The 12932-nt window shown below is 30.7% G+C and overlaps 1 protein-coding gene across 1 annotated transcript; it reads right to left on the reverse strand.

Annotated features, from left to right (window-relative positions):
• Positions 1-6056: 6056 nt before the first annotated feature.
• Positions 6057-11575, reverse strand: LOC100804557 (G-type lectin S-receptor-like serine/threonine-protein kinase At4g27290). Its single transcript, XM_041016170.1, has 6 exons — positions 10119-11575; positions 9930-10043; positions 7571-7719; positions 7289-7499; positions 6967-7204; positions 6057-6882 (listed from the first exon to the last, which is right to left on the reverse strand). The coding sequence occupies exons 1-6, from the start codon at positions 11398-11400 to the stop codon at positions 6720-6722; spliced, it is 2157 nt and encodes a 718-aa protein (XP_040872104.1). The 5' UTR covers positions 11401-11575; the 3' UTR covers positions 6057-6719.
• Between the last annotated feature and the right edge of the window lie 1357 nt (positions 11576-12932).

Raw genomic sequence — 12932 nt, forward strand, 5'->3', positions numbered from 1 at the left:
TTATTGTTTTCTCATAACCTTTTCAAATTAATTTTCTTTAATCTCTTCTATTAATAAAATATTCATCTACCTAAGTACAAACAAAGTTCCTATGGATTCGACACCCAAACTTCTATTTTAACTTTACTACTTGGGACATTGGTGTACTTGTCAATCCATAAAGAAATATGCATGATACATTTGACATAACTATATGATACCAATAAGGGTTTAAGGCTACGGCATAATTCTCACACCGACACAAAGTCCCATCAACAAGCATATACAAACAGAAACCAGCATTACCAACATCATCAAAACCAAGAACCAGCCTTAGCTTCTCGCTTACCATCACCATCAAAACCAAACACAAAAGCAAGAATTACCAACACCATCAAAACCAAGAACGAGCATAAGAATAAACAACATTTTACAAGCTTTACCAATACCATCAAAACCAAACAAGAATTACCAATTGCCATAAAGCCCTAGCTTCTCGTGAGTGAGTGGCCTTTTGTGAGTGAGTGAGAATGCTAGAACCAAGCATTACCAACACCATCAAAACCAATAACGAGCCTCAACTTCTCTTGTGTGAGTGAGAATGCGAGAAACAAGCATTGCCAACACCATCAAAACCAAACACAGAAACACGAATTATAGAAGACTAGCATTCTGTAAGCGCGAGAGAGTGAGAATGGCAATGTAAGAACGGTGACATGGAGAACACGATGCTGCTGCCACAGAGAGTGCGTGAGAATGAGAGTGAGAAGGATAGTGCGAGAGTGAGAATGAGAGCAAGCAAAAACTAGAGGAAGAGACAACTGGTTCAAAATTAGCGCGAAAAGATGAAGAAACTTATGATTTAATTTAACTAACACAACATCAATTTTATGGAAAAACCGATGTTAACATAAGTTGGTTAACATCAGTTTTCCCAAAACCGATGTTAATGAACTCATGTTAACATTGATTTTTCAAAAAACCAAAATCAAAATTTTTATTAGTAAGGTATAATGTGGATCTATATTCATCATTGATAAAAATAAATAAATTTGAATAAATTTTTATTTTTAGTGTTTTTTATATTTATATTTTGATTTTGGGTCTAATTGTTTCTTTAAATAATTTTTGTGAAATTGAATAAATATTTGAATCAATATCATGATTTTATTAAAAATTTCTTACATGAATCATCTTTCTCTCTGTCTTTCATTATTTTTTCTTTTAGGCTTAATTGCAAAAATAGTCTCCCTATTTATCCCAAGTCACTAAATCGGTCTTAGGGGAACTATTTTTGCAATTAAGTTTTTCTTTTTTCTTTGCAAGAATCACTTTTATTTTTTCTTCTTCTTCACTTTAGTGTTATGTTATTATAAGTTTTAATTATTATTATTGTTTAGGTTTTTTATATATGTTTCATGTTTTTTTTTCCTATAACTATTGTATTAGAAATATTTTATATTATATTTGTTCAACAAGCCATGAAAAGATTCTATTACTATGACAATTTTTTTAATCAATCATACTTTCAATAATTTCATTACAACTTTTTATTTTACCCACTCAAATAAATTGTTGAATGATAATTTTTAACTGTCAATGTTAATTTATTTTCCTTATAATACACGTTATCAATGTAAATAATTTAATAATTATCATTAATGTAAAAAATTTAATAATAATATTTTTACTTTTGAAATATACGCTAAAAATTTCAATAAATAATTTAAATAATAAAATTGATAATAAATATTACACAATAATAATAATAATAATACAAAAATTATTTATATATATCAATCATAAGAAGGTATAACTTAATATCCTTATGCATTTAGAACATAAAAATAATAAACATCAATTAAATATTATCAACTTGAAATAAGCACGTATATAACAAAGTAATTATTATTACAATGAAACAATAGAATGTAATAGTTAATAACATTTAAAGATTAGTAATAAATGCAAATAATCAATGATTTAATAAATATGTAAACAATAATATTTAAAGTTTGAATCATATATTTATTTCTATAAATAAATTTTGAAAAATAATAAGCAATGAAAATAAAAGTGAAACTAAGGGAAAATAAATAAATAAATAATAATAATAATAATAATAATAATAATAATAATAATAATAATAATTATTATTATTATTACTATTATTATTATTATTATTATTATTATTATTATGAAATTAAGATTATTCAATTTATATTACATCATAGTGAAGTTAATTAATTAATTTAAATTTCAAAACTTTAAAATAGTCACACAAAATTAATATATTCAAAATAAGTAAAATTATAGTTTTAAAAATAGTTAATGACCATATGTATTTAATAGAATTCATACTATTTCATAAAATTTAAAAAATATTTAATTTTTTTTATCATAAATGTATCCTCAAATTTAAATCAATATTGTACATTATATATAAAGAGATATGTATTATATTTATTATTTTTTAAATTCTATGTTTCATATTGATATTGCATTAATACTATTACTTGGAGAAAAAATAAATAATAATGAAATTCAACAATTTTAATAAGTTTAAAGAGTACATATGTTCATTAAAAATATAATATTTAACATTATTTTCAATTTTAATATTTATATATTTGTTTCACTACTAAAAGTATTTAAAATAGATAATTTATTTATATACATTTATTTTTCAGAAGATATTGTCTCATCATCATTACTTCAACAAACAAAAAATTATAATAAATTTTAATATACTTAAGTTTTAAGATACATTAATTTAATTAAAAATATAATAAATCAACTTTCTGATTAATAATATAATTATATTTAACATAATACTAAACATTTTAAAAATATTATATATATATATATACATATATATATATATATATATATATATATATATAATTCAAAAAAATCCGTGCAACTCACGAAATTCAAAATCTAGTTCTAACTTAGCATCAAAGTCAAGCTCGTGCCCCAATTTTTGAGGACTTTATTTCAAACATTATGAATAAAAGAAGGAAATTTGATTAAATCATGATGCATGGTAACAATAAGAGAATATGTGGACATGGTCAAGCCCGCCATTAGAGTAAATGTAATCTGACATAATAACTAAATCAATATGGACACCAATAGACTTATTTTGGTTTATTTTGGTCTTGGTTGCCTTTATTCTTGGTGGTTTTGCTTCTTTATAGAGGCTTAGTGGTGACCCTAGTCCCTAGGAATTGAGGTTTGCAGAGGCTGTGCTGGTTCACTAATGCGATCTGTTTTTCTCAAATCTTAGATTTTTTATGTTGGAAGAAGGCAAGTAATTTTGAGGACTAAGGTTTCGAAATATATATATTTTTTCTCTCAGATATTACCATAAGGCTACATATAACAAGTAAAGAAATATAATCAAATGTGTTATATCATGTCATGTTATTTGAGAATATTAATCCTGAAATTTCTAACGTGAACAATGTTGAACATTTTCTTTGCTTTTTTGTTAATCTTTATCATTGTGTTAGCCATTTCCTTTTTGTTCCATTGATCTTCATCCATCATTTTTAAACTCCATTTACAATATAAACATGACATTAAGTAGATTTTGTCAAAACTATGCAAACAAACAATAATGAGACCTACACTATCAAAAACAACAAAAATCAGAACCATGAAAACAACCAAAACACCAATAAATATGCAAAACAAACAATAGATAATTATTTCACTCAAAATTCCCAAGTGCTCTTGTTTTGGAGCAACCAGAACCATTCAACATTTCCTCTGATCTTTTACCAAAACTAGAACCAAAAACAAGATTTCATCGTCGAAAAAAGCTTTCCTTGGACCATTTGACACTAAAACCTCAAGAACGCTTGCAATGATTATGCATTACTTCTTTCACACACTCAGTAAAATTTCATAAATTTACAGTGCAGAATGAGGAAGATATACACAATCCACAAAGCTTCAAGAGAAAAACATACCATGAGATCGAGAGTGAGACCGAGAGTGATAGTGCCAAGAGCAAAAGTGAGACCAACATTGAGAGTGAGACTGACATTGAGACCTAGATGACTATGAGCAAGACGACACCATGAGCAACAGTGACAATAGTGGTTTCAGCCCCGCAACAGTGACAAAGGGTTCATGAGGGAGACGAGTGAACTGGCAAAAGCGTGAAAAATATTATAAATAGGACAATACAACGTCGATTTTTTTTCAAAAAATGATGTTAACAAACTCATGTTAACATCGGTTTTCAAGAAGTCACGTTATTTATGATTATGCGACAATGTTTTCGTTTACATCGATTTTCTATAAAATTGATGTTATTCTAACAATGTTAAAAATAAATTTTCTAGTAGTGTTTGTTCCCTAATAAATTTTTGCTTTGCAATAGGTCACTCACATTTGCAAGTTTTTGTAATAGGCCCTACCATTAGAAGGCTTATGTTAGATAATGGCCTAGTCGTTAAATTGATAAGTCAACCAACCACCTATGGTGCCATGTGTTCCCCAACTCTAAGTTGGAGTTTCAGTTAAGATATGAACTTGTTATTTTAAAAAAAAAAGAAAATAAAATGTTTATCTTGACTATGATGCAGAAAATGCACTCATTATAGTTACGGATCTTGCAACTATCGACATCAGTGGCATCCTAGATGGTAGGGGGCAACCGTCAGATGCGGATTAGACCTAATGTGAATCGGGGAGGCCTTCAAAGTGGTGGAGGAGGATGGGAGTGGCTCGACGGATTTCGTCGTGGAAGAACTTGACACTCAACACAACACTTTCATGGTTGGTTAGGGTTTTCAAGTGGTGGTATGACTTGGAGGTTTGGTTGCTGCTACTGCCTGTGCTTATGCTTGTCGTGACCACCATGTTCGCTGATGGACCCCAACACCTGTACAAACTTTGATGGCTCTATTTTTGCATCTAGGTTTTTGGGATACACTTTTTCCCCATTTAATTGGATTTGTGTTTTAGTTTTTTTGGATTTGAGTTTTTTGAATACCATGTTTGATTTTTGGATCTAGATATTTTAGTTTCAATACAAGAGTGTTTTAGGGGGGAGAACTCTTAGTCAATTTCAATACATGAGTGTTTTAGGGGTAGCTAATACGCAGATGATGTATGTTGTTGGTGTGGTCGAGGTGGTGCACACGTAGATCTGGAGAGGATGGTGGCATGACAATGTCAGAGCCATGAGATTGGCACCACGGTGGCCACTCATGAAGAGGGAAGGTTAGCATATGGAAGATTAGGGATTATTTGTGAACAGGTTAAAAGCTCAACTCCCTCGGATAGGAAATTATTCTCGTCTCCTCCCGTGCCATTGATATCAACAGCCAAAGACCCTGATACCGCAAATTGATCAACAACGGCTTCACAACCTTCAAAATGGCGGTGAGTCAGTGACAATAGTGTGGTTTGTGTTGTTGTTGGTGGCCCTGGTGGGTGTTGAGGAAGAAGACCAACCTTCAGTCTCAAACGACAACGTTTTTATTTTAAATGATCCCTCCATTTTTATTTTTATTTATAAAAAAATGAATAAAAATATGGAGCCAAGTCACATGACACACCATCAGCTTAGCAAAAACATCAACATTTGATTGAACCCTTTAAATGACAAGGATCTACTACAAAAGTTTTCAAATCCCATGGACCTGTTGCAAAGGAAAAACTTATTAGGGAGTAAATACAAAATTAGGATATATATTAAAGATAAAAAAACATATTTAAACCATGAATGAAATATTGAAGTGATGTAAGTAATAGTCACATTAAAAGGTAGATGGAATATGTGTTTTTCTTTTTAGTATCACTCATTATAGATTTGAGAAAAACATGAAAAAATTGTAGAGTAAACAATAAAAAATGGAGGGGAAATTTATCAAAATCAAAACTAAACATGTGAGGATAGGTCTTCAATCCACAATGGCAAGCATACATGCCTAGCTCCATCTAGCTTGGGTAAGTAAAGAACACAACAATGCACGTCTGCAATCTTCGTGCCAACAAAACGAATTAGGAATTATCAATTTTTCTCAAAAAGGAAACTCATTTTACTATAATCATGGCTAATGCAACCACACAACATGCATATTTAGATAAAGTTTGATAAAATTCTCAGGAATTGACAATTAAGTTCAAAGAAAGAGGCATTGAACTTAAACCATTGATTTGATAAAAAACAAAAAAGTCTAGTCTCATTCCTCTTTAATTTCCTCCACGCATGCATATAGTAGTACTGTAGTTGATGAGTTGGTGGCTGGAGACTTGTCTATTTTCCATATCATTCTATTATTTTAATTTACTTTTTATCTTGCCACCAACACTGAGTTAGACATTTCACTAAAGGAAAATGCTTCAAGATTTCTTGGAGAAGATTCTCTCATGGGTGGATGATTATTTCCTGTGTAGAACCCGGGTTGACTTGGTTGGGGCAACAATTTTTCACCATTCAACATTAAAACTACTGATGACATATTTGGCCTATCCTCTGGTCTTTGTTGTACGCATAACAAACCAATATGAATATGCCTTAATATTTCAGATAGACCAGCTGAATTGTCCGCTAAGTCATCCATAAGTTGCATTGGCCTTTGCTGAATCCAAAGTCTCCATGCCTGAAAATAACATTAAAGTCACAAAGCAACTAGTTCATTTTCCACATGAAAAGCTATGAAACACTGTTCATCATTTCATGACCCAAAGTGTTATTATTCACATACAAATTGATTTTTTTATAGACCTACATGCCCAAGAAGATTTAGGTCATGATGTGGGTCAATAAATTCCTTGATCTTTCTCCCGCTGATTATCTCCAATATAATCACACCAAAGCTATAAACATCAGATTTGACTGAAAAAGATCCATGTACAGCATATTCAGGAGACATATAACCGCTGCATATAAAAACAGGAGTCCATAATGAGAAGCTAAAAGAAAATGTAGAATGGGAAAGGAAAGAAGAATATAGGAAAACTTACTATGTTCCCATAATTCTAGTCGTATTTTCTTCATCTTGATCTAGCTCAAATGTCCTAGCCATACCAAAATCTGATATTTTTGGGTTCATATTACTATCAAGTAGAACATTACTGGTTTTGAGATCCCTGTGAATGATCTTTAGTTTAGAGTCTTGATGAAGATAAAGAAGTCCTCGAGCAATTCCACCAATAATTTCAAGTCGTTTAGCCCATCCTAATAATGCACGCCTTGCTGAATCTGACAAAGTTTACTTCTATGTTAGCATGAAGACTATTTTAGCGAAATAAAAATAGAAGGCTAAAATTGATGTGAAGCTCCGACCAAAAATAAAGTAGTCCAAGCTTCTATTTGGCATGAATTCATAAATCAACAACTTCTCATCTTGCTGAATAGAACAACCAACGAGTGTTACTAGATTACGGTGTTGAAGTTTTGCAATTAACATGACTTCGTTTTTGAACTCGTCCAATCCTTGTCCACAAATATTTGAAAGCCTCTTAACTGCAATCTCTTGCCCATTTGGTAACATGCCCTAACAATGATTTTGGAAACATTGAAATTATTTTGATCTAGATAAGTGCATAGGTTATTTAATTTTCTTACCTTGTACACTGGTCCAAAACCACCTTGTCCTAATTTGTTACTTTCTGAAAATTGATTTGTGGCATTAGAGATGGATGGAAAATCAAATGCTTGTAAATCAATGTTGTCATCCTTCTCACTCTTGTCCTTCCAACAATTGGTTGCTATAATTCACAAAATTATTAGTGATCTTATGCAATCAAAAAATATATAAGAGATGCTTGTTATACATTTATTACAAGAAAAAGAATTTAGAAAATTAAAAAATTATAAATACTAATTTTGTTATCTGTTTATTTTATTAAAAAATGAAACATAAAACAAAATATAAACATAAATAGAAGTAAAAGGAAACAAAGAAACCTCTTCAATGCTTTCTTCTATCCTCAAAGATTGATTTTCTATGTTTATAGCTTGCAAAACATTAATGAGTTGTGCATCCAAAGAGTATTTTCAATGAACTTTTCCATCCTCAAAGATCAATTTTCTATATTCAATAGCTTGCAAAGCATTAATGAGTTGTGCATGGGTTGTTGTGGGGGGAAAAACTATTTTCTTCTATAGATCATGGAGATTTTAGATTCAAACTCTTTGGAAGACACTAGAACTTTTTCCACAACTTTCTGATATTCGTTAAGCTCCTCGTTAAGCAATATTATTTATGTTATCAAATTTTTGAAAACTCTTTTAACAGTTTTACTTTCTTACATATTTTAATGCTTTCAACTCGCCTCAAGTCCAGAAACTGTATTATTTTTGTTCTTTCACAACCTCGGAACTCCTCCTCCAACTTATCTCGAGCTTCTTTTGTAGCCTCAAGATTCAATCTCGTGATAAATACATCATCATATAGTGTTGCATGCATATTGCAAATGCTCTACCTTCTTTTTCACTTCATCATTAAGATTCCTTAGCTGATCAACTAAAGTTGGGTTGTTTGATAAAGGAGGTGGATTGCTACCATTTCCGACCACATCTCACATGGTTTGAGCTTTAAGATAAGACCTCATTTTTGCATCCCATATATTATAGTTTTCTCCTATAAATATTAGAGTTGGAGAAAAAAAAATTAAAAACGATTCCTAGAAGCCATTTTTGTATTTGAAGGTTAGTTGTGTGGGCTTTCTCTCAAACTATGGTGATCTCACAAACCCTAAAAGATCAATGAAGCTCTTGACACCATGTTAGAAAACAAAACATGGAATATGGAATGGGATTAAACACAAATAGCATACAAATAAACCACTCAGATGAGAAAGGAATAAAACCTAATTCGATGTATTTTAGTTATGCATACAAATAGGTTTTAAAGCAAGTTGCTTAGTTTTTTATATATTCATACTTGTTTGGTTACAAAAAGCTACGAAAGACCTTGATTGGGTAAAGCTAAATGTTATCATAACTAAAATGCATTAATATGCATAATTCGCCAACACTTTCTACTTTTAAACTCAAACAATCTTTAACCAAACTTTCAAATCATTAGAAATTGCAGAGACATAATATTTCAATATAAAAGATTAAAAATCGCATTTTCTAACATATTCTGGTGTTGGTACATCAAATTCAAGATGCTGCTGCATAAAAAATTTAATAATATGATACGTGCAAATAAAAAAAGAAATGACAAAATCAATCCTAATAAAGAAAAAAAATGTCTAACGTTCCATTTGGTAGAGTGGAGACAAATAGGATAGATGAAAAAACAAATGAAAGAAAAGATACGAGAAATAAAATAAAAACAAAGGTGTTTGGTTAAAGAAAAATTAAAAAATAAAAATAATGAAAGATATATAAAAATAGGTGATAAAGTCGTTCCCACAATTTTTAAAAATAATTCCAGCCGTCTTTATTTTACACCAAATTAACAACCCATATTAATTTCATCTTCACTCTTCTTCCTATTTCTCTCCAACCAAACAAAGGGTAAATAAATCTACTTACCTAAGAGACTATAGGTTGACATCATAATTTTTATATTTAGAGTAAATATTAAATTATTTACAATATATATATATATATATATATATATATATATATATATATATATATATAAATAAGAATGAATCAAATTACATCAATATTATATCATTCAATAATTTTATATAGAATGTAATTTTATTTATTCAACTATCAAATTATATTTACATATTATAAATACTTATTATAACAATTTTTTTAAAATTAAACAATAATAAAAAAAATAATCAAATAATTTATATTTTAATATATTTTAAAAAAATTATATTACATTGATTTCAATCTATATAATGACAGTAAATAATTTTAAATCAATATAAATTTTATGTATATGATTTATGTAAAAGAAAACTTCATTCCAAATTATGGGTTTACTAAAAGTGTGTGGATTAACATTTACCAGCATTGTTCCTCCTCCGGCTTCTGCAGAAAAAATAAGAACTTAGTAATAGAACCCCACAAATTGCAGCACTGGTGAAAGCAGCTACTACTGGCATGTTCTTCTTGTGCCTATCTAAAATTATAGTTATCTTAGACGATTTTTTATAGTTACAATTGAAAAGAGAAGATCAAAGTTGACGGTGCATACCTAACTCTGATGCATGCATCCTGATATATAGATCTTGGCCATCAGTTTGAAGTTGTTTCATGTCAATGAGATCTCCAAACCACATGACACAGCCACTACCTTCACCTCTTATATCTGAATTAGCAAAGGCCATACATGAACAATTACTCAAGCACTTCACTCGACATTCCTCTAGACCAATACTCTCATTCAACCAAGTATGTGTAGTATCTGGAACTTTCAGGCCTTTAAATTTGACAAACCCATCTGATAGTTTTTCTTCGCAGATCAATGGTTTATTGCGTACACATCCGCCACTCCAATACGAAGATTTCCATGCTTGTGGAGAATTTGGACTGAAACCTTTCAAACAATTGCAGGCTTGAGGTTGAGTACTACTTACGCAATTCCCGTAGGCTCCGCAGACGCTATAAGTGTCACAAAACTCTGTAGGGAAGGATCTGGATAGCCTCCAATTTTGTTCACCCACAACCCATTTATAACGATAAACTGTACTTGTAGTTTGGTCTGTTACAGATCTGACGATGACAGAATCATTTGCAAGGCTATACGCGTAGTATATCTCGTCTTTATTGCTGACATAATAGAAGCTATGCACGGTGTTGTTCTGTAGATCAGACATTCCGCTAAAATATAAGCCATTCCAAGGTCCAAATCGGTATAACTTTTTTGTTTTTTTCATTACATAAAGCTCAGGATAGTTATAGAGTTTGAAAACCCGATAAACGTCTCCTGGGGATGGATCATCTGGACTCTTCCAAGCTGTTAGTTTCCATTCATGACCCGTTCGGAGATTCCATCCCAACTTCATTCCTGGCAGGAATGTATCAGATGGATAGTCAAAGCTTTGCCACAAATACGCTTCTGGGTTTGTTTCTCCCTCATTTCTTATGACAAGATTGCCACTGTCCAAGAGCACTGCCACCGGATTCGGTGCTTGTTTGTGAGAATTGTTTGTGTACCAAACAAGAGACTTGTTTTGGGTGAGAACAAGATTCCCTGTGGTGTTGAGTGTTAAGATGCCTGAGGAATCATTGATGGGGTCTTCCCTATTAGCAACCCAAACAACTGTCTGGTTTGGGACATTCTTGTACCAAATTCCCAAGTAACGTTTCTGAGAATTACCAGGGCTGAAAAACCCTAGTTCAAACTTTCCACCTTTTGACACCAAGCTCTCCCCATCAGTCATGGACTTGGACACGTTAATAGAATCATTTGCTACGGAAATTCTGAGAGAGGGAAGCATGCAAGCAACCATCGTCATGACAGAGAAAATGTCCATTGAGTCACAGCTATTTTGGTACTCGGTTATTGGATAATGATGATGAGGATTAAGCTAAAGATGGGCAAAGTTTGATTTTTGTATAAAATTTGGTTTTGGTTCCTGTAAAAGAATTTTTTGGTTTGGTTTCCTTCTTTCTTTAAATTTGGAAGCATTGTTTTTATCCATATTTAAAATGGGCAAAGTTTGATTTTTGTCTTAGTAAAATATGTTAATTTAATATTTATCCTTTAAAATCTAAGTCGTCTAACATTCATTGTAAGATATATAAATAGCATTTATTCTAAGGATTTGGAAAAGAATTATGCATAACGTGATTTCACAGTGGTAAATGTCACTTGCAAATGTCAGTTGACTTTCTATTAAACACACAGAATTAATAGTTTCATATAATAACAGAAACTAAAAATAAATTATTAAATATAATTATTTATTTATTTAATCAACATGGTGCACATAATTTGATATATAATATTTTTTAAACATGTAGTCAATGGTGCATATGAAAATACATCTATCGAGAAAATTCTACACATTAAATGAGTCTCAATAGCTTTAACGATTAGTTTTTGACTCTCATCCGAGAGATATCCTTGGTTTGCAAAAAAAAAAAAAAAAATTACAAATTATTTAAATCTTTCAAGAAAACCATAGAATTTTATTTCAAAAAAAAAAAAACTGAAATCCCAAATCATTCATTTTATGTAAACTATAAATATATTTAATCCTTCACTATCTATAAGCTGAGAGTGCTTGATGTATCTTTGATTCTTTAATGTAATTTGACTTACAACTCAAGCACGTACCTCGTTTTCTTTGGGTGTTAATTTGTCATTTACGTTCCCAATTAATTCTCATCGTTGGTTCCATTTATTATAATTCTAATTTTGAGTTATTTTAAATTTGTTATATTCTTCAAATATTAGAAAAAAATATGATATTATAATCTATACCATGTAATCACAATGTAGCTATTCCTATTATAATACATATTGAATAGTAATTTAAAGGTTTAATATTCAATTTCGTCTTCTAATTATATTAAAGTGTTTAATTAGAATCCAATATTTTAAAAAACTCTAATAAAGTCCTACTATTTTTGAAGATGCATCAATCTAATTTTTTTCATCCAATTTGGACCTAATCCCATTAACTTGCAAGTATTGACAGTTTAAAACTTTCAATAAATAAAAATAAAATATACAATTTAAAAATGAAGTTTTAAAACCGCCACTTTTTGTTTTACTCCTCCTTCTCCTTCTCTCACCATTGTAAACCTCCACGCAATGGCTCCCAAATGACAGCCACCGAGAAAACCATCACCTCGACCAATAAAAGCACAAACATATGGTTCGCTGGGGTTTAGTGTGCCACGGATCTGAGTTTGGTGTGTCGTGGTGTTTGGCTATGTGTTTGGTTCTCCTCTCTCACAACCGTAGATCTGGGTTTGGTGCACCATTGTGTTTGGCTATGGGTTTGGTGCTTCTTCTCTTTTTCCCACCACCAAGAATTTGGTTTTCAGTGCTGTGATG

The sequence above is a fragment of the Glycine max genome, chromosome 6 (assembly GCF_000004515.6).
Source record: "Glycine max cultivar Williams 82 chromosome 6, Glycine_max_v4.0, whole genome shotgun sequence".
NCBI lineage: Eukaryota > Viridiplantae > Streptophyta > Magnoliopsida > Fabales > Fabaceae > Glycine > Glycine max.